The sequence below is a fragment of the Ochotona princeps genome, chromosome X (genome assembly GCF_030435755.1).
Source record: "Ochotona princeps isolate mOchPri1 chromosome X, mOchPri1.hap1, whole genome shotgun sequence".
NCBI classification, from domain to species: domain Eukaryota; kingdom Metazoa; phylum Chordata; class Mammalia; order Lagomorpha; family Ochotonidae; genus Ochotona; species Ochotona princeps.
The window spans coordinates 106467562-106490272 of NC_080865.1; the positions used below are offsets into that span (position 1 = coordinate 106467562).

Consider the following 22711-nt stretch of genomic DNA (forward strand, 5'->3'; position numbering starts at 1 on the left):
TGGCAAGGGAAGGTCTGGGCACCCCAGCCCCTGGCAGTCCAGCTGCAGTCAGGAGCTGCAGGGGAAAGTCCCAGAACGCATGACAGCTGAGTGGGGCTGTGCCAGCTGTGGCCGGCAGGGCTGAGAGGATGCGTGGCAGAGAAGGCAAGCACCAGAGAAGGCTTGCACCAGAGAAACCCCAGGCCCTGGCTGCGCGCCCGGGCGTGACCTGACCACTGGAGAGCAAATGCTGGTTTACCTGGTCCCCAAGGCAATAAAGGCCAAAGGACAGCAGCTTCCCCCTGCCCAGGACAGCCAGGACACTCTAACATTGCTGTGTGGCACCTGAGGCACCTGACAGAGCAAGGGGATCAGAGGCTGCCCTGCCAGTCTTCCAGGGAAGCCTCCACCAGCGCGTGAGGTGGCTGCTGCACCTGCAAGGATCCGGGTGAGCTAGCCTCCACCTGCCAACAGCGAGGCAGTACCCACAGCCAGCAGCATGGCCTGTCTTATCCCGTCCCAAGACAGAGTTCTTTATATATAGAAAACACTGGTTTATTTCTATTGGAAAAGTAGATTTTACAGAGACCCATCCTCTGGCTAACTGCCAAGATCGCCTCAATCAAGGCTGGCCCAGGCCAAAGCCAGGAGCCAGAAACTTCTTCCGGGTCTCCCACACGGGTGCAGGGTCCCAAGGCTTTGGGCCGTCCTCAACTGCTTTCCCAGGCCACAAGCAGGGAGCTGGATGGGAAGCGGGGCCTAGTTCCTGGCACAACAACGCAGAACATTAGCTTTTTGCACTACTACAGCAGCCCCTAGATATGCAGTTCTTAAAAAAATGGGACCCATCGCAATGGCTCAGTTGGCTAATCCTTAACCTCCAAGTGGCAGCATCCCATGTGGACACTGATTCATATCCCGGCGGCTCCGCTTCCCATCCAGCTCCCTGCTTGTGGCCTGGGAAAGCAGTCGAGGACGGCCCAATGTGTTGGGACCCTGCACCTGTGTGGGAGACCTGGAAGAGGCTCCTGCCTCCTGGCTTCATATCAGCGCAGCTCTGGCTATTGTGACCACTTGGGGAGTGAATTAGCAGATATTTTTCTCTTTCCCTAACTCTGACTTCAAAGTAAAAATAAATAAATCTCTTTTTTTAAGATTTATTTCTATTTTTATTGCAAAGTCAGATATACAGAGAGGAGGAAAGACAGAGAGGAAGATCTTCCATCCGATGATTCACTCCCCAAGTGAGCCGCAACGGCCGGTGCTGTGCCAATCCAAAGCCAGGAGCCAGGAGCTTCTTCCAGGTCTCCCACATGGGTGCAGGATCCCAAGGCTTTGGGCCGTCCTCGACTGCTTTCCCAGGCCACAAACAGGGAGCTGGATGGGAAGTGGGGCTGCCGGGATTAGAACTGGTGACCACATGGGATGCTGGCACCACAGAGGGAGGATTAGTGTGCTATGCCACAGTGCTAGCTCTGCAGTGATGTATTTGTTAACTACTAGACCTGAGTTGCTGAGAATCAGTGAGAATGAAATTATCTCAGGTTTTCTGGCTGCTGTTGTGAACCTAGGAAAGGGAGTTTGGGGCCGAGCCCTTTGGAGAGGTGTACGGGAGTTGGCTTGAGGGCCTTGGCCTGGGCTTGCTCTGCTTGCCAGCATGGCCTAAGATTCAGGAACTCAAACCGCACCTGATGCTCGCTATTTCAGGTGAGTGCACCAGGTCGAGGACTTTGGGCCTGGGAACTTGCACACCTGCCAGCTGAGGAGGCGTCCTGCTCCGGGGCTGGGGAGCTTTGAACATCCACATGCAGACTTCAAGGGGCGCTGGGCAGTGAGCAGGGCTCACAGGAAAGAAAGGTCACACACGGAGCCAAGAGAATCTAGAGGCTCTGGAGGCTGGGGCAGCGAGGGCTCCCATGGGGTTTTTCTGCCTGAGAGCCATGGAGATGCAGGCTCTTCTTTGGTTTATTTTTTTCCTAACCACACTCTTTTTGTAACCACAAAGGAAAGAAGCATACCATTCCTGCGCGTGGGCCAGCCAATCAGCGGGCCTCCTGCCTTCCTCCGGCCCCACGCCGCCACCATTCTGGGGCAAGGTTGCAGCATCTGCATCGGAAGTCCCTGGGCCAGCTTCCTGCCAGCTCAGCTGTGTGGCCAAGCTGTTTGCATCTGAGTTCAGAGACAGACACACAGCCCTCTGAGGTCGTCTGCGCAGTCCTCATGAAGCCGGAGACGAGGAGGGCCGTGTGCCATGTGGTGCTGGCCAGCTGCCTGTGTGCAGCCGCCGTGTACATGGAGGCTTTTGAAGGTGTTCTGGTGCAGGTGGGCTATGAGCACTATGCAGAAGCCCCAGTCACCTGCCTCCCCGCCTTCCTGTGCATGCCCTTCAACTCCCTTATCAACCTGGCCTACGTGGCCCTGGGCCTGTACTGGTTGCGGCTGGGGGCCAGCAGCCCGCAGGATCAGTACCTGAAGGACACCTTTGCCACCATGGCCCTGGTCTATGGCCCTGTGCAGTGGCTGCGGGTCGGAACTCAGGCGCGGCCCGCTGCCTTGCTGGATCAGTGGTTCACGTTACCCATCTTCGCGTGGCCAGTAGCCTGGTGCCTGACCCTGCATGGTGGCTGGCAGCCCAGGCTGTTGCTGTGCGTTGAGGGCCTCTCCCTGTTCAGTTACAGCCTCGCCCTGCTGCACCCCCAGGGCTTTGAAGTGGCCCTGGGGGTGCACGTGGCAGCCACAGTGGGCCAGGCACTGCGCATGCAGTGGCTCTGTGGCAGTGTGGCCACGGCCACCTACTTGGCTCTGGGCATGCTCTCTTGCCTGGGCTTTGTGGTCCTCAAGCTCTGGGACCTTCCGCTAGCGCGCTGGCGTCTCTTCCAACACCTCACTGGTCACTTCTGGTCCAAAGTGTGTGACGTGCTGCAGTTCCACTTTGCATTTTTGTTTCTGACCACCCTGAGCCACGGCCTGAGCCCCCACCCTGAGGGAAAGGCGCGCCGCCATGTGCAGGCGGTCACTGAAGCCTGTGTGCTGCCAACTGCCTGGGTCCCAGCAGACCACGCAGCACACCGTCCTTCCCCTGTGCGGGCCCGACTGAGGTACTGAGCCACCCACCTCAGCGCAAGCCCTGTACGTGCACATGCTCTTCTTGTAACTCAAAAATAAACCTGTGAGCCTAAGAACCCATCACACTTTGGCCAGATCTTTGAGGGGGTGGCCACAGCTGGGCAGGCCAGCACTAATGCTGCCAACGAATGTCCCCAGTGGTGCTTGGGTTCAGGGAACTGAATCACACGAATTGCAGGCCTAGCAGGTTGCTGGAACTGGAGCTGAGACCACACACAGCATGCCTGCATGAAACCATTTGGTGTTGAGTCGCTGAAAGTCTCCTGTCTGGGCATCCCTGGAGAGACCCAGAGCGTGGTTGAGCAGCTCGAACCTGCCTGGCACGAGGGCCTAACAGCATCTCCTGATGTCAGGTTGGCATCTGCAGGTTCCACTGTACACTGCCCTTGGACAAAACAACTTTAGCTTTTTTATTTTAAAATATTCATTGGGCCCAGCAGTGTGGCCTAGCAGCTAACATCCTCGCCTTGAACGCGCCGGGATCCCATATGGCCACCGTTTCTAATCCCGGCAGCTCCACTTCCCATCCAGCTCCCTGCCTGTGGCCTGGGAAAGCAGTCGAGGACGGCCCAAAGCCTTGGGACCCTGCACATGGGAAACCTGGAGGAAGTTCCTGGCTCCTGGCTTCAGATTAGCACAGCACCGGCCGTGCGGCCGTTTGGGGAGTGAATCAGCAGACCAGATATACGGAGAGGAAGGTCCTCCATCCGATGATTCACTCCCCAAGTGAGCACAACAGCCAGTACTGTGCCGATCCAAAACCAGGAGCCAGGAACTTCTTCCAGGTCTCCCACACGGGTGCAGGATCCCAAGGCCTCGGGCCATCCTCGACTGCTTTCCCAGGCCACAAGCAGGGAGCTAGATGGGAAGTGGAACAGCCAGAACATGAACCAGTGCCCAGATGGGGTGCTGACACTTCCAGGGGTAGGATTAGCTAATTGAGCTATCCTGTTGGTCCCAAATGACCGTTTTTGGTTTTGTTTTGATTTTTTATGATGTTTACATACTTGATTACAGTGAGAGGATTGAGGACCATTGTTTCCAATTTTCTTTTTCTTCTTCCTGTATCTGGGAGAAAGGGGGAAGGGAACAGGAGAAGCTGCACTCGGCTTCCTAACTGCTTCAGTAGCCTGGAATAGGGCACGACCACCCAATGTCATCCCAGGGTCCCCAATGTGGATCATGCTCCGAGGATACTGCTTAAGTGGCTTTGATAGTTCTGAGATGCTGTTGCTTTCGTTGCTCCAAGGTTGAGGAAATCCTTCCAAGGTCCATTGGCTGACAGAGTCCACCTTAGAGTGTGCACAAAGCTTGACTGGGAGGGCTGTCCAATCTTGTCTGCCCTCCATGCTACTAGACGTCCTCTGCAGGCATCAATGAGCTGGCCGTCATGCATCCCATGTGCATGGGCATGCTGTCTGCTGCACAGATTCAACAACTAAGGGGGCCCAGTTCTGCCACATGCACTCCATGGTCAGACCTCATATCCTGTGATTTTCCCTGTGGTTGGAGTTCTAAATCCAAGCAGTTCAGTTGGGGTTTGGACATGTCCCCAAAGAAACCTTGCCAGGCCTGACTCCTGTGTGTGCCACCAATATGGAGTCTGGTTCATTTTGTTACCCACATTAGCCTATGCAAACGGGTGGTTGCAGTTGCTGGGTCAGTTCTGTCTCCAGCCCCATCTATTACACAAACCAATGAATGCTGTGGCCCATCCCAACCCTGGCCACCACACGCTTGGTCCTCATGTACACCAGCGGGAACTACAGCCCAGTCAAACCAACCACCAAATCCCTAGCCAGGCCCGCCCACAACTCTGGTTACTGCACATGATGGTATGTACAGCAAACTTGTCTGGTCGGCCCCACATCCCATCAACTCTTGTACAGATTAATGGGTGTAATTAATTAATTATGTAATGAAGCCTCATCAGCCCAACTGACCCCACTGTCCAGCCCATACTTAGACTGAAGAAGCCAGGAAATGAACCAGCACCCAGCCAATTGAGCCATCATGTTGGCCCCAGGTGATAGGTTTAACATTTTTTAAAGATTTATTTGATTTGGGCCCGGCGGCGTGGTCTAGCGGCTAAAGTCCTCGCCTTGAAAGCCCCGGGATCCCATATGGGCGCCGGTTCTAATCCCGGAAGCTCCACTTCCCATCCAGCTCCCTGCCTGTGGCCTGGGAAAGCAGTTGAGGACGGCCCAATGCATTGGGACACTGCACCCGCATGGGAGACCCGGAAGAGGTTCCAGGTTCCCGGCTTCGGATCGGCGCGCATCGGCCCGTTGCGGCTCACTTGGGGAGTGAAACATCGGACGGAAGATCTTCCTCTCTGTCTCTCCTCTGTATATATCTGGCTGTAATAAAAAATGAATAAATATTTAAAAAAAAAAAAAAAGATTTATTTGATTTGAAAGTCAGATATACGAAGAGCAGAAGAGACAGGGAAAGAACTCCCATGCCCTGATTCACTCCCCAAGTGGCCACAACGGCCAGAACTGCGCTGATCAGGAGCCTGGAGCCTCGTGTGGGTCTCCCACACGGGTGCAGGGTCCCAAGGCTTTGGGCCGTCCTCCACTGCTTCCCCAGGCCACAAGCAGGGAGCTGGATGGGAAGTGGAGCTGCCGGGATTAGAACCGGCGCCCATATGGGATCCTGGTGCATGCAAGGCAAGGATTTGAGCCGCTAGACTACCATGCTGGGGCCAATTTTTTTTTTTTTTTTTTTAAGAGTGAGAGAGGGCCCAACGCAATGGCTCAGTGGCTAAATTCCCTGCTTTGCATGTGCTGGCATCCCATATGAGTGTCAGTCGCTCCACTTCCCATCCAGCTCCCTGCTTGTGGCCTGGAAAAACGGTCAGGAAGGCCCAAAGACTTGGGAACCTGCACCCATGTGGGGGACCCGGAAGAGGCTCTGGGCTCCTGGCTTCGGATCAGCTCAGCTCCAGCCATTGTGGTCATTTGGGGATGGAAGACCTTTCTCTCTGTCTCTCCTTCTCTGTAAATATGCTTTTCTAATAAAATAAATCAATCTTATAAAAATAGGGATAGAGAGGTGTTTACTCACTTGAAAGCCAGAGTTCCAGTCACCCCACAAATGGCCGCAGTGCCTGCCACTGTGTCAGACCCAAGCAGGAGCCTGGAATGCTCTCTGAGTCACCCACATGGGTGCAAGGCCCAAGCACTTGGGCTGTCTTCTGCTACTTTCCCACGTGCATTAATAGGGATCTGAGTCGGAAGCTGAGCAGCTGGGACCTGAACCAGTGCCTGCCTGGGATGTCCTCGATGCACACCCTCTTCTTGCCAGTTCCACCAGTGCTAATTGAGAAGTAAAGTGGATAGGCCCCAGCATGATAGCCTAGTGGCTAAAGTCCTCGCCTTGAAAGCCCCGGGATCCCATATGGGCGCCGGTTCTAATCCCGGCAGCTCCACTTCCCATCCAGCTCCCTGCTCGTGGCCTGGGAAAGCAGTCAAGGACGGCCCAAAGCTTTGGGACCCTGCACCCGTGTGGGAGACCCGGAAGAGGTTTCAGGTTCCAGGCTTCGGATTGGCGCGCATTGGCCCATTGTGGCTCACTTGGGGAGTGAATCATCGGACGGAGGATCTTCCTCTCTGTTTCTCCTCCTCTGTGTATATCTGGCTGTAATAAAAATGAATAAATCTTTAAAACAAAACAAAAAAAGAAGTGAAGTGGACAGGTGGAGAAGCCCCCTCCGCCCCGCTCTCACTCATGTGTGTGTCTCTTCGGTTCCACACCCCAGGGGCCTCAGGGCAGCTGCCAACCAACCGTCAGGAGGCTCTTTGGGTTTCCTGTTTAGTTAGGGGGCACAGATGGTGTGCTCCAGCAGCATGAGCATCCCCAGAGTCACTGGCTAAGTAGTCAACAGAGGGCACACCAATGGGGGAGCTGTGTCATGGGCAAGCATGGAGCCGGCGGCAGCCATTGATCAAGGGCCCCCTGAGAAGGTGTGCACCTTCAAGCTGCGGGCCCACCACGCTCAGTAGCCCCGAGAGCCTCTTGTCTGTGTTTTGTTTTGCTGCCAGGCAGGCTGCCCATGGGAAGCTGGGAGCGCAGCGAGGGAATGGGGGCGGGGGAGGGGTGCCCTGCAGAGCCCCTCCTTGCCCAGGCGAGGCTCCCTTAGTAAGAGAATGAGTGTTTCGGCCCCATGTGCCCCAGGCACAGCACGAGGTTGGCTGATGCTGTCAACTTACAGTCTCTTCTGCTAAAATGTGGTGGCCCTTCAGCAAAGTGCACAAACCACAAGCCCGGAGCCTGGGCGAGACAGGGCACCTGCCAGGTCACAGCCTGTACCTCCTCCCCAGACCCTCTGGTGCTTCCTGTGGCCCTGCCTGCTCTGTTCTCAGCACTGGCCTCTCTGCGGCTGGGTGCCGGTGGGGACCAGATGGTGCCCCTTCCACAATGTGGACCTAACGGTTGAGACGTTCCTGTGTTGGGAGGGGTCGCGGAAGCCATCTGGGCCAACCCAGTCCCTTCACAGAGAAACAAGCGCGAGGAGTCGCACTTGGCTGAAAATGTTGCTGCTCGGTTGCTTGCTCGCCTTCTAGTAATGTCTTTTCTCCTGGCACAAAATGGTTTTGTGAATTTCACTCTATGTAGAAGATACAAGCTTGGCAGGACAAAACAAATGAGCAGAGAACATGCACGAAGACGATCCCCAGAGCAAACCTTCACAGGCTCTCAGGACATGCATGCACTCTTTAAAAAAGGAAAAAAGAATAAGAAAGAAGATAAAGAAAAAAAATTCATTTGAGACCTAGGCGTGGCATAATAAGCTAAGCCTCTATCTGCAGTGCCAGCACTCCATATAATTGCTGGTTCAAGACTCACCAGCTCCACTTCCCATCCAGCTCCCTAGTCCCTACTTATTGGAAAGCAGTGGAGGACCTCTCTCTGCCTCTCCTCTTTGTAACTCTGCCTTTGAAGTAGAAATAAAATAAATACAGGGCCTGGCACAGTGGCCTAGTGGCTAAAGTCCTCGCCTTGAACGCGCCAGCATCCCATATGGGCCACCGTTTCTAATCCCGGCAGGTCCACTTCCCATCCAGCTCCCTGCTTGTGACCTGGGAAAGCAGTCGAGGACGGCCCAAAGCCTTGGGAACCTGCACCCGTGTGGGAGACCTGGAAGAGGTTCCTGGTTCCCAGCTTCAGATTAGCACAGCTCCGGCCGGTGCGGCCGTTTGGGGAGTGAGTCAGCAGACAGAAGATCTTCCTCTCTGTTTCTCCTCCTCTTTGTGTATCTGACTTTCCAATAAAAAAAAGAAAGAAAAGAAAGAAAGAAAAAGAAAAGAAATAGAATCTTTAAAAAAACAGGCAGTTGGAGATCTTCCATTCATTGATTTAGTCCCCAAATGGTCACAACAGCCAGGAGCCAGGAACTTCCTCCAGGTCTCCCACACAAGTGCAGGGTCCCAAGGCTTTGGGCCGTCCTCCACTGCTTTCCCGGGCCACAGGCAGGGAGCTGGATGGGGAATGGGGCCACCAGGATTAGAACTAGTGCCCATATGGGATGCCAATGCATGCAAGTTGACAATTTAGCCGCTGAGCCATTGCACTGGTCCCGGTGTATAAATATTTTTAAAAAGTGAATGTGACACAGGATTCTCTGCCCCATTTGAAGTCTGGGTGAGGGACAGCAATTCCCTTTCAAAGTGGAGCTCTAGGAGCTGTGTAGCCAGGCGGCCGGGCAATTAGGTGGCCAGGTGGCCGCAGGCGGTCCCCTTGCTCGCCTCTGCCAGGTAGCCTTTTTTTTACCCCTTCCCTCAGGCTCACCTACATCACCAGGGTTGCTCAGCTGAAGAACTTGAAATCCAACAGAGTCCCTTTGGACCCAGCCCTCCTTCCCCGACGCCCCCACCCTCGCCTGTGAGCTTGCTTGTTGGCTGGCTGGTGCATGGACACTGTGGCTGCCACTCCCTAAGTGGCATGCCATGTACGGTCACTTTACTTCTCCATCTCTGCCTTTCAAGTAAGTAAACCTGTCTTAAAAACAAACGGGGAGAAAGTGCCGACTGGGCGTCGCCGCCCAGTTTGCTGCTTGCTGATTGGATGGAGGTGAGCTACAACGTCACTTTTGTTCTCATTCACCTTCCCAGCTTAGAAAGAAAAGTAAACAAAAAACCAAACATACATGACCGTGTGAACCAGCATTCCCAACTGCTGGACATTTCTCCAAATGACTTGAAGAAGGGTCACAAACAGTCTTTTGTACCTGCAAGTTCAAGTTCAGTGCAGCACGGTTCACTGCAGTCACGAGGGGAGGCTCGCTGGTGGAAAGAGGCAGCAAGCCGCAGCCTGGAGAAGGCAGGGCTTCGGGCTGAGGCACGGCTGCACTTTTGCAAGTTGGAAAGAATTCTGCAGGTGGATGATGATGAGGCTGGCACACAGTATGCACGAGACAGCTGCTTACCATAGCCATCATCATTTGGGCATGCTCCAGTTAGGAGAGGATTCTTGGGTGGGTTTCTTGAGGAACTGCCACCCAGTTTCCCATAATTCCCACTGTGCTTTGGATACCCCGTCCCCATAGCCTGGTCCGCGGATTAGCTCTGTTTTCTAGCCACCCTTCTAACAGATACAGCCTTACGTGGCAGCCATGCTGAGCAGTCACCGCCATGGCCGCTGCTCCCTGGGCTGTCTTCACATGGCACATGCTCTGCCAGTGGGCATGACTGTGCGAGCTTCTTGCAGATCTTGGACTTTCACCCATGATCAGGTGTATGTCTTCCAGATCTACTCATCCACTCCATGACTGGTCTTCACGCTATTACTTCCTTGGCCATGTGTGAAATTTTTAGTTTGTAAAATGGTATATCTTACCTCCTTTTAAAAAGATTTGTTTTTTAATTACAAAGTCTGATATACAGAGAGGAGGAGAGACAGAGAGGAAGATCTTCCGTCCGATGGTTCACTCCCCAAGTGGCCACAACGGCTGGAGCTGAGCCGACCTGAAGCCAGGAGCTCTTCCGGGTCTCCCACGCAGGTGCAGGGTCCCAAGGCTTTGGGCCGTCCTCGACTGCTTTCCCAGGCCACAAGCAGGGCGCTGGATGGGAAGTGGAGCAGCCAGGACACGAACCAGTGCTCACATGGGATCCCGGTGCTTGCAAAGGGAGGCTAAGCCAATTGAGCCACCATGCCAGGCCCAGTAAATCTTATTTTTAAAGATAGCTTGTATCTTTCCTTATTGGCGAGCAAGAGAGACAGAGCTACAGAGAAGCAGACAGACAAAAAGACCCCATCTACTGCTTCATGGCTCCACGGCAGCCTCACAGGAAGCATTCGAGGCTGGACCACAGGCCAGTGCCCACTCTGCGGAACAGTACCAGATTGACCAAAATGGGCAGATAAAGGGACAAAGAACAAGAACGAGAAAGGATCTTAGTAGAATCCCACTGTCTTCATGCAGGAATAGTGTTGGCATCAACCTAGAAAGTGCCTGGCACCAAGTGCAGAGGGCACACGTTCCCCTCCACACACCTGCCCTGTCCTGAGTTACGTGAGCTAAGTTAGGAGCGAGGAAAGGAGGTGTCTGTCTCGGCAAGCGTACCAGGTGCTTGCTTTTGCCTGGAAGGTGCTTTTAGCAAAGCAAAAGTGCCTTCCCACTCTTTGGAGTTTCTAGTCTTGTTCTTTCTTTTTTTTTTTTTTTTTAAGAATATTTTTATTGGAAAGGCAGATGTACAGAGAAGAGAGAGACAGAGACAGAAAGATCTTCCATCCTTTGATGCACTCCCCAAGTGGCCACAAAGGCCAGAGCTGAGCCAATCTGAAACCAGGAGCCAGGAGCCTCTTCTGGGTCTCCCACGCAGGTACAAGGTCTCAAGGCTTTGGGATGTCCTCTATTGTTTTCCCAGGCTACAGGCAGAGAGCTGGAAGGGAAATGCAGCAGCTGGGACATGAATCAGTGCCCACATGGCATTCTGGTGCTTGGAGGAGGAGGGTTAGCCGGTTGAGCCATTGCACCTGTCCAAAAGTTGATGAGTTTTGTTCCTGTCTTGACTGTTAGCTGTGTTTTGCTCACTGAAGCTGCCATTTGCACCGTCTCTCACGGTCTCCTGTTGCTGCCCCTCCTGATGCTGTGACCAAAGGGTTCTATCTTTAATTCATCTCGCTTTGCTCACTGCGTTCTCTGCATGCAAATTCTTCTTGTGTGTCGCACTGTCCCCCTCCTCACAGTGTGCTGTTGGGTTCCTAGGCCAAGTTTTTCCTACCTTTTTTGCAGGACCTTGTTAAGTTAGGGTGGTTAAAGGAACTCCAATTCTTGCTTTGCACATAGGAAAGCTCTGTAAGAACAAGTGGGATGGGGAAGATGATGGCGGCCATTCTTAGAAAGTGAAGCAGAGGACCTGGCGCTGTGGCCCAGTGGCTAAAGTCCTCGCCTTGAACATGCTGGGATCCCATATGACCACCGGTTCTAATCCCAGCAGCTCCACTCCCCATCCAGCTCCCTGCTTGTGGCCTGGGAAGGCAGTCCAGGATGGCCCAAAGCCTTGGGAACCTGCACCCACGTGGGAAACCTGGAAGAAGCTCCTACCTCCTGGCTTCAGATCACCACAGCTCCGGCCATTGCAGCCACCTGAGGAGTGAATCAGCAGACAGATCTTCCTTTCTGTGTCTCCTCCTCTCTGTGTATCTGACTTTCCAATAAAATAAAGATTTTTTTTAAAGATTTATTCATTTTATTACAGCCAGATATACACAGAGGAGAGACAGAGAGGAAGATCTTCCGTCCGATGATTCACTCCCCAAGTGAGCCGCAACGGGCCGATGCGCGCCGATCCGAAGCCTGGAACCTGGAACCTCTTCCGGGTCTCCCACACGCAGGTGCAGGGTCCCAATGCATTGGGCCGTCCTCCACTGCTTTCCCAGGCCACAAGCAGGGAGCTGGATGGGAAGTGGAGCTGCCGGGATTAGAACCGGCGCCCATATGGGATCCCGGGGCTTTCAAGGCGAGGACTTTAGCCGCTAGACCACGCTGCCGGGCCCTAAAGATTTTTTTTAAAAAGAAAATGCAGTAGATATCAGATGATAGCTTTGTGAGCTGACTGGGGCGTCTGTCAGACAACATCCCATGATGGCCAGTAGCGTTGAACACTATACCATATCAGCAAGACAATCCAAGGAGACCATTTTCAAATCAGAGGAGCGCACACTGGAAACATCTGGGGAAATACCCCATGTGAACAGATGCACCCAGTCATTAGCTGCAGAAGTAATGTGAGAGCAAGAGAGTGGTCGCTAAGCAAAAGCAAGCTAGAAAATGCTGGGGAGAAAAGGCCACCAGTACACAAGGTCCATGTCATCTTTATAATGTGCAGTGGTTCTTGGCTAACAAGGTAGGCTTCAGTTGGAGAGGTGGTGGTAGGGTCCCGGGCTGGGTTGCACCACATTCCCCTTAATTCCTGAAACAACCTGAGTCCAAGTCCATTTGTATTTCTTTGCAAACACTAACCTTGGAGCTCATGCTATGCTCGCCCTGCCAGGGAGTCAATCTTGGATCAGCAACAGACTGGGAGCTGAGCCACTGGCATGGGCAATTCCTCCCTGCCTCACCGTGTCCCCTCTTGATGGCTGGTCCAGAACACAAGAGCAGGTGGTGGCTGCAACAGTGGCTGCCCTACAGCATGGCGGAGGTGGAGCATGTACTAACAATATTTGGTGATGCCAGGAAATTCTTGTCTTGGAAGAGGGCGTGGCAGACAACGCCATTGCTGTTTTCAGGAACTTCTGAAAATTCACTCATCTGACCATTACAGAACTCAACAGGCTTCCACAGCAGTCCTGGACTCCAACTCAAACCCCAAGGCTGTTTGTTCTTTAAGGTTGTCTTCCAAGCCCTGCCTTTGAAAGACAAAGTAACAGGAAGGGGGACGCAGGGGGAGAAGGCTTCCCTAAACAGCCGGGAAGTGCACTGGCAGGGCTGCGCTGGGCTTAAGTCCAGGTGAGCGACGAGACCCACACCTTTACTTGCTTGTTCCCAGGATGCATCAACAGGGGAGCAGAGGTGGGACTTGATCCCAGGCACTAGGAAATGGGATGTGGGTGTACCAAGAGGCAGCTCTACTGCTGCCCTCTGCAATCACCCATCAGGTTTTGCTGCATCCCAATAAGATTGCCCTGCACCCCAAAAGCCCTGCCTACGCTTGCCACACCCCAAACTCTTGCTCAGGAACAACTGCCACGGACCTCACCCTTCCAAGCAGCTTAGCAGGCTGTGTCAGGGTGGATGTGTCCCTCGGCAGGACAGGCTGGCAGCGGCCTGGCTCAGCTGGCCCAGCAGGGTGCCGTGCTGCTTTCACAAGAGCGGAAGTGAACAGTGTGCTCTGGCTCTCTGTTTGTTCTCTGCTGCTCATCTGAGTTAGAAAATCTGAAACCAACATTTCCTAGCCCCTGGTAAACAAACTCTGACAGCAAACATCTCTTCCAGTGCTCATGACGCCAATTCTGGGACCAGGGATAGCTTTTGGTTCTGATGTCCAACAATGCTAGGAAACAGAAAAAGTGAATGGGTTTGTGGTGCCAGGAAACCCTGGCTCTGCGAAGATAGAGCTGTGACCCCGCACCAGTCCTGGCCACACCCCTAGCGTGTGGCCACCAATAAGAAGCAGTTCTGTCACATCCTTGGCCTGATCCCGGTTGCCCACCCTAGAATGTCCGTGATGAGACTCAACTTTGTCTTCCAAAACTCAGCTCTGTCTCATCTACTGTGATTGGGAAAGTGGGATACTCAGGACCTGAGAAAATATAGGGTGGATTTGCTCTTCAATTGATTTCTTTAAAGTTTTTGTAATTTGATCAAAGTTAGCATTAACATTAATTTGAAAAAATCTATTTGTTGAGCTTAATGCAATGGTTCAGTTGGCTAATCCTCCCCCTGCAAGTGTTGGCATCCCCCTATGGACGCTGGTTTGCGTCCTGGCCTCTTCATTTCCCTTCCAGCTGTGGCCTGGGAAAGCAGTCAAGGGCGGCTCAAAGCCTTGGGATCCTGCACCTGCATGGGAGACCCAGAGAAAGCTCCTGGCTCCTGGCTCCTGGCTTTGGATTGGCTCAGCTCTGGCTGTTGCAGCCACTTGGGGATTAAACCAGTGGATGGAAGGTCTTTCTCTCCGTAAATCTGATCAGCCTTTCCAATAAAAATGTATTTATCATCTGAGAGGCACAGAAAGAGAGAGAAAGCCTTCCTAATCTTCTGGTTCACTTCCCAAATGACTGCGCTAGTTGGTACAGGCCTGTGCCTGCCTCCAGCTGGGAGGCAAGAATTCAATGCAGCTCTCACATGTGGGTGCCCATCACCTGCGGTAGCAGGGATTCAAAACAAAAGGCAGGAATGCAGCCCAGGTAGGCCCATATGGGACTGGGGTGACTCAACTGTGGGGGCACTGCCTGGCCCTGGCTGCCAGGCAGACTCACAGAGACACAGAAGAGTGGCCCAGCCCAGATGGTCCCGGGAGGCAGGGGCAGAAGCAGTGCCTGCGCAATGCCTCAGGAAAGGCGAGAACGGTGCAGTAGGAAGCTGCATGGGAAATACAGCTGGACTTGAACCCAGGCCCTCTGCCACTGGATGCGGGCAGCCCCGAGGCCACTGTGCTGGTCAGAGAGGAAGGCACGGGTGGCTTAGCTTTCCTGGGTGCTGTCTGTAATCCTGGCTGCGCTGCAGCCAAGCACACATGGCCTGCGTTTCTCTCGCACTGTTCTTTTGCAGAAAATCTCAAAACATTAAAAGATGGCAAAAAAAAAAAGCCCACCATGATTGTTGAGTGTGAGAAGCCTTTTGAAGGCTGTCACTCAAGTTGGAGGCCTTTTTTTTTTTGCATCAAAAATAATGAGGGAAGTGCAAGGCGCATGGCAAAGCAGGGGAGAGTGTTCACAACAGACCTGGGAAGAATTCAACCCACTAATAAAAAGAGTCAGGGCCATAAATAATGAGATGTGCTTTTTCAGTCTGCGTTTGCGAAGGCTGCTGGAGGCTAAGGCGGCTAAACACAGCCAAATGACCTAGCAGGCTGTTCTAGTGAGCGGCAGATAAGGATCAGAGGAAAAAGCCAAAGAAATATGCTGCCCCCCCCCTCAGGCCAACCAGCGCCAGCTGCAAACACCAACCCACTGCAGGCTGCACTGAATCTACCCCAATTATCACAGGGTGGGGGCGGCGGCTGCCACGCCCACTGCTGCCTCTCCAAACTTCCTAGAAAGGCCAGACAACAGGTCGACAGCAAATTCCAGGAAATGCCAAGTCTTTCCCAGCAGTGCCACCCTCTGCCTGCAGATTACGTGGCCCTAGACCTGGGGTGGGTGTCTTGTTTTAATTTTTCATCTACTTGAAAGCCAGAGAGGGCCCCCAACGGGTAACTCCCCCAGTGTTGGCAGGGCCAAGACTGACTGGGCCAGGTGGAAGGCTGCATTCTGGCCCCGCAGCTGGGTGCTCTGGGTGCTGCCAGCAGGGGCCCAGAGAGCCGAGATTCCACTGGCTCCTTCTGGTGTGTCTGCTTTCTTCTGCTAACCTTCAGCCACGACTTGCCCAGTGGTTGGTTCCCTTGTGCTCAGAGAAAAGACGCTGGCGCCTCCCACCCTCTCCCCTAGCCCAGCCCAGCCCTGACCACACTGTTGCGAGGAATCTTTCTCAAGTGTGCAAAAGCCAAGCAGCAGCGCGAGGACACACAAAGTGGCTTCAGTTGGGCCCTGCGCGGCAGCAATGACATGTGCCAGGCGTGCAGTCCCGGAGGAAGGGAGGCTGGCCTGAGCTCGGCACAGTGGCTGGGTGCTGGGGCACAACCCAGTTTTACAAATGGAGCAGGTGGCTGCGTAAAAGTGAAAGCACCCGCTCTTTTTTTTTTACTAACATGTTCTAAAAATACCCAGGCTGGAAAAAATGAAGCCAGTGGCTAGTGTAGAACCTCTTGTGAGCCGAGCCGGCCTGATGGCTTCTCAGGCTGCCCGCCTCGTTGCCTTAGAAACACAGCACGGGGGGGGGGGGGGAGGGGCATGAAGGCAGTGACTCAGCAGAAAAGCCAGCCCAAGAAGGAGGCCTCCACTCCCTGTTGCTGCCTGCGGACTTCCATGCTTTTCTGAAACGACAGCCAGGGCACATGTGTGATGTCACATTTGCAAGCTGCCGAGATGATTAAAAATGAGGCTGGTGTCATCTCCCGGCGCCCTGTCCCTCAAAGGCCTCTGCTCTACTTAACATGCATCCTGCGTTTCTGGGACCTTTGGCCTAGTCCCTCCTGCTGACACTGTCAAAGCCACGCTCTCTCCCAAGTGCGTGCTTAGTGTTGCCACAGTAACTGCTGGCCGGCAGACCCCAAGCATGGGTCTTGAAGACCTTTAGGAAACAAAACAAAACAAACAAAAAAGCCAAGCCAAGAAAGCATTGCTAGTGGCACAACTCCAAGAAAAGCCAAAGGGGAAGCTGAAAATCCCGGGCCTTGCAAAAGTGACTACCACCGCTGGTCATGACTGTGGAGGGACGGGCATGACATCACGGTGACAGGGACTGATACACAGCCTCAGGAGGAGGCGGAGGGAGAGCGAGCCAGGGCACAGGTTGCCACAGTGGCCCACGCCCAGGGTGCAGACAAGGTTGAGCAGGGTGACTCCTTGGCGGCGTCCTGGAGACTACTGAGCCCCAGCTACATGCAAAAAGCCCACAGCGAACTCAACTCCCGAGCAAATGTCGGCTGCAGTTCCCACGGGGCCGCACACCAGCACAGGCAAACGGCGCGCCTGGCGGAAAGTTTTCAAGTCACAGCGGAATGCCAAGTTCCTGAGATGCTCATGGCCAGTGAACATGAAGGAAGGCAAGCCCGCTCACAGGGGGCGCCATCGAGCTTATGGTGACCTTAGTGAGAAGCGAATCCGGGAGGCCTTGCAATATAACCAATGAGCCGAATAGCAACAGTTGGACAAGAAGCAGCCCTAAGTCAGAGGGAACAGAGAAAGGCAAGCGGTTAGGGTTTCCTTAGAACAAAGCAGAACAAAATCGGAGAAGGCACTGTGGTGTAGCAGGGATCCAGCTCCCTGCTTGGGGACCCTGGGAAAGCAGTGCAAGAGGACTCAAGTGCTTGGGCTCCATAACCCATGTGGGAGATTCGTAAAAAATTCCTGGCTCGGGCCCAGCATGGTGGCTTAGCGGCTGGAGTCCTCCCCTTGAACACACTGGGATCCCACAAGGGCGCCGGTTCTAATCCCAGCTGCTCCACTTCCCATCCAGCTCCCTGCCTGTGGCCTGGGAAAGCAGTCGAGGACGGCCCAATGCATTGGGACCCTGCACCCGTGTGGGAGACCAAGAGGAAGTTCCTGGCTCCAGGCTTCACATCGGCGCAGCTCCGGCTGTTGTGGTCACTTCGGGAGTGAGTCATCGGACGGAAGATCTTCCTCTCTGTATATTTGACTTTGCAATAAAAAATAAATAACACCTTAAAAAAAAAAAGAAAGAAATTCCTGGCTCCGGTCCACCTACTGCTGCGGACCGGTCCGCCTACTGCTCTGGACCGGTCCGCCTACTGCTGCGGACCGGTCCATCTACTGCTGTGGAAGCCACTTGGGGAATGAACCGGTGGACAGAATGGACGGAATTTCTCTCTCGCTCTGCTTTTTGTTTTCTTTTTAAAGATTTAATTGTATTGGGAACGAGAAGGAGAGACAGAAAAATCTTCCATGTGCTGATTCACTCCCCAAGTGACCACAGTGGCCGGAGCTGAGCTGATCTGAAGCCAGAGCCAGGAGCTTCTTCTGGGTCTCCCACGCGGGTGCAGGGTCCCAATGCATTGGGCCGTCCTCGACTGCTTTCCCAGGCCACAGGCAGGGAGCTGGATGGGAAGTGGAGCTGCCGGGATTAGAACCGGCGCCCATATGGGATCCTGGCACGTGCGAGGGGAGGACTTTAGCACTAGGCTACCGTGATGGGGCCCCTAACTCTGCCTTTCAACCTTAAAAAAACAAAGTTCCCATGTACAGTTACCAAGGCAACTGAAGTTCTTTTTTTTTAAAGGGCACACAGACCCTGTGTTCCTCCTCTTTCTTTCTTTCTTTCTTGCTTTCTTGCTTTCTTCCCCCATCCCTCCCTCCCTCCTGTCCTTCCTTCCTTCCTTCCTCGTTTCCTTCCTTTCTTTCTTATTTCTTTATTTTTACGGGAAAAGCAGATTTACAGAGAAGGAGAGACAGAAAAAGAGGTTTTGCATCCACTTTTTCACTCCCCAAGTGAACGCAACAGCCAGAACTGAGCCGATCCGAAGCCAGGAGCCAGGAACTTCTTCCAGGTCTCCCACACGGGTGCAGAGTCCCAAGGCTTTGAGTCATCCTTGACCACCTTCCCAGGCCACAAGCAGGGAGCTGGATGGGAAGTGGAGCAGTCAGGACTCAAACCAGCGCCCATCTGGGATCCCGGGGTGTTCAAGGCGAGGACTTTAGCTGCTAGGCCACCGCGCCAGGCCTCAGCTCTGTTTTTCAGACCCTTTACATGCAAATTCCACATTCCTGGGGGAAAGGAAACCAGGACAACTCCCAGGCCAGCCCATGGGCAGCCCATGGGCAGCTGGCTGGCTCCAGCACATCTGCTCTCCACACACCCTCACCGCTGGGCAGGACAGCCTGGTCTGACACCCACAACAGTGTCATGATGCACTGCGATGCTAGGAAGAAAGCACCTGACGGAGTGCTGGATAAACCACACTAAACCAAACGGGCCCGGCAGCATGGCCTAGCAGCTGAAGTCCTCACCTTGAATGTGCCCCGGGATCCCATATGGTTGCCAGTTCTAATCCCAGCAGCTCCACTTCCCATCCAGCTCCCTGCTTGTGGCCTGGGAAAGCAGTCGAGGACGGCCCAAAGCTTTGGGACCCTGCACCCGCGTGGGAGACCCGAAAGAGGCTCCTGGTTCCTGGCTTCGGATCGGTGCAGCACCGGATGTTGCACTCACTTGGGGAGTGAACCATCGGACGGAAGATCTTCCTCTCTGTCTCTCCTCCTCTCTGTATATCTGACTTTCCCTAAAAATAAATAAAAATCTTTAAAAAGAAAAACCACACTAAACCACCCAATTGCAGGCAAGCAGCAGAGTGCATGTGCCACAAGCAGCTTTTCAGAATAAACTCTGTATTTTAGTTTTAAAGGTTTGTTTCTATTTTTGTTTTTTTTAAGTTCTAAAGTAAGATTTATTAGAAATAGATGAGAAAGTAGACTCCCATCCTAGTGATGGGAGGGGGCCTCGAGATCCTCTGCCATAGTGGCAGGGGGAAAGGCAAGAGAGAAAAACCCTAGTCCCCTGCCATAGTGGCAGGAGGAAAAGCTAAGAGACAAAAACCCCTGTTTCTATTTTTATTAGGCAGATTTAGACACAGAAGGAAAGAAAGATCTTCCATTTACTGGTTCACTCCCTAAATGGCTGCAATGCTGGAGCTGAGCTGATCTGAAACCAGGAGTCAGGAGCTTCTTCCAGGTCTCCCACGCGGTGTGGGGACCCAGGGCTTTGGGCCGTCCTCGACTGCTTTCCCAGGCCACAAGCAGGGAGCTGGATGGGAAGTGGAGCAGCCAGGACTCACAGCGCCCACATGGGATCCCAGTGCATGCAAGGTGAAGATTTAGCTACTGAGCCATCACGCCGGGTCCTAGAAGTAAGTTTTTAAAGAATTATTTTTTATTTATTTGAAAGGTTCAGTTACAGAGGGGGGGAAGGAGAGAAAACGTAAGTGTGGGGAGCGGGAGGGTGCTAAAGCCGCTCCTGGGATTGGGAGGGGCCATTGCAAGATGGCGGCTGGCCCAGGGCCAGGAGGTGGAGTTGGTCTCACCAGCAGGTAAACAGGAAGTCACAGGGATAGGCTGATGCCCTCGCTGCGATTATGTCATTGCTACTGGCCTATCACCTAGCACCAAGTGGACCCATGGGGAGAAGTGATTGGTGGAGAACGATATAAAAGTAGCCGGTAAAAGCGGCAGAGGAGGGGACAACCAGGAGAAAGACGGAGAGAAGTACAAGGGAGAGGGGAAGAGGGGCTAAGGTCTTCGGGTGGAAAAACTAAGGCCTATGGGGAGGAAAAGCGGCAGAGGGGGGTACAAAAGCGGTACAGCAGCAATGCAGACCTACTGGAGGAACGGGAAGAAGGGTGGCGGAGAGAGGGCTGGAGAAGTGGGGAGGAAATTAAGACCAATGGGGACGGAGCAGCGGAGAGAAGGGTATAAACGCAGCCGCTTTTGGCAATAACGGTCCGGTTGTGGTTCTGGCTTTTCCCAGACCCTCAGAGTGTGCCTTGTCAGTAGTGTTGCTGCTGGGCGGTGACACGTAGGCAAGAGATATTCTGATCTTGTTCACTCCCCAAGTGGCTGCAATGACCAGAGCTGAGCTAATCTAAAGGCAGGAGCCAGGAGCTTCTTCCAGGTCTCCCATGCAGGTGCGGGGTCCCAAGACTTTGGGCCATTCTCGACTGCTTTCCCAGGCCATAAGCTGGGTGGGAAGTGGGGCAGCGGGAACTAGAACTGGTGCCCATCTGGGATGTCAGCGCCACATGTGATGGCTGTACCCTCTATGCCATAATGCTGGCCCCCATATACTGTTTTTAAATGTGATTATAGTCTATTTATAAAAGCAGCTAGAAAATTTGAAATTTTTCTTTCTTGGTGTGCAGAACACCAGTCAGCACTAGACAAGGTAAAAGGAATCTCTATACACCAAATGAAACCTTCCTCCAGGGTCATCTTGCACTGCAAAATTGCTACAATTACTGAGCGAGCATCTGGCACTCTCAACAGATTTGGCTAACGTACGAAGCCTTAAAAGGCACTGAGCCTCTGAGGAAGATGGATACGGCAATCATTCTTTCCAGTCACTTGTCTGTCCTGCAATGACTGGGTCAAAATGACACCAGATGAATCAGCAGGTATATAAAGTCGTTCCAAACTCCTGGCATGGAAATGGCACACGCAGGGTCCACACCAGGGCATGCACAGGTGCCCAAGCACCCCTCCCTCTCCACAAATCTGAAGGCTTGGAAGATTAGCTCAGCTCTGTCCATTTATTTTTATATATAAAAAAATGTTTCCTAGAAGGTAGAAAAACTAGAATTCCTTTTTTATTTTTTTTAAAAGATTGATTTATTTTATTACAAAGTCAGATACACAGAGAGGAGAGACAGAAAGGAAGATCTTCCGTCCAATGATTCACTCCCCAAGTGAGCCGCAACGGCCGGTGCACGCCCATCCGAAGCCAGGAACCTGGAACCTCTTCTGGGTCTCCCACGCGGGTGCAGGGTCCCAAGGCTTTGGGCTGTCCTCCACTGCTTTCCCAGGCCACAAGCAGGGAGCTGGATGGGAAGTGGAGCTGCCGGGATTAGAACCGGTGCCCATATGGGATCCCGGGGCGTTCAAGGCGAGGACCTTAGCCGCTAGGCCACGCCGCCGGGCCCTAGAATTCCTTTTTAAAAGATTTATCTATTTTTATTGGAAGGGCAGATTTTCACATGAGAAGGAGAGGCAGAGAGAAAGATCTTCCATCCATTTATTCACTCCCCAGGTAGCTGCATGGCTGTAGCTGAGCCAGGAACCAGGAGCTGCTTCTGGGCCTCCCATGAGGGTGCAGGATTCCAAGGCTTTGGCCCATCCTCAACTGCTTTCCCAGGCCACAGGCAGGAAACTGGATGGGAAGTGGAGCTGCCAGGATTAGAACCGGTGCCCACATGGGATCCCAGCGCCTTCAAGGCAAGGATTTAGCCACTGAGTCATTGTTGCGGACCGAAATCTTGAATCCCTGCTTCCCATGTGGGAGACCTAGAAGAGTTTCTTGGCTCCTGGCTTTGGATCGGCTTAGCTCTGGCAGTGTGGCAACTTGGGGAGTGAATCATCGGACAGGAGATCTTCCTTTCTGTCTCTCCTTCTCTGTAACTCTGACTTTCCAATAATGAATAAACAGACAGGGTGGTGTTGCAAGAAAGAAACAGCATGAGGGGCCCGGCGGCATGGCCTAGCGGCTAAAGTCCTCGCCTTGAAAGCCCCGGGATCCCATATGGGCGCCGGTTCTAATCCCGGCAGCTCCACTTCCCATCCAGCTCCCTGCTTGTGGCCTGGGAAAGCAGTTGAGGATGGCCCAATGCATTGGGACCCTGCACCTGTGTGGGAGACCTGGAGGAGGTTCCAGGTTCCCGGCATCGGATTGGCGCGCACCGGCCCGTTGCAGCTCACTTGGGGAGTGAATCATCAGACGGAAGATATTCCTCTCTGTCTCTGCTCCTCTGTGTATATCTGGCTGTAATAAAATAAATCAATCTTTAAGAAAAAAAAAAAAAAAACAGCATGAGTTGCCGCTCCTGCCTGCTGATGACATAGTGGATGACGGCTGCTGTTCTGTCACAGAAGACTGGCTCCTGCTGGCCCAGGGAGCCGAGGCCCTTATGTTGGCTTTTGCCACTTGTCTTGTGGGAGATGGCACGTGGGAGTCACGGCCTGGCGGGGGAGCACACAGCGATGGCAGTCCATAGTCTGCGTAACTCACTGGGACTTGGCAGCACATTTGTGAGTCATTTCCAGTTGGTGACAAAAAGAAGAAGCCTGTCCCTGCCACTTCCGTGAGGCTGGGCCGCTTGTCTCGGCTGTGGGAGTGGGC

General features: G+C 53.4%; 1 protein-coding gene across 1 annotated transcript; it reads left to right on the plus strand.

Annotated features, from left to right (window-relative positions):
- The first annotated feature begins 2063 nt into the window (after positions 1-2063).
- Positions 2064-3212, plus strand: TMEM187 (transmembrane protein 187). The gene has a single exon (XM_004598899.2). The coding sequence runs from the start codon at positions 2200-2202 to the stop codon at positions 3082-3084; it is 885 nt and encodes a 294-aa protein (XP_004598956.2). The 5' UTR covers positions 2064-2199; the 3' UTR covers positions 3085-3212.
- Positions 3213-22711: the final 19499 nt, after the last annotated feature.

Excerpts from the sequence above, each read along its gene's own strand:
- TMEM187 (XM_004598899.2), top strand. The coding sequence starts at position 2,200 with ATGAAGCCGGAGACGAGGAGGGCCGTGTGCCATGTGGTGCTGGCCAGC.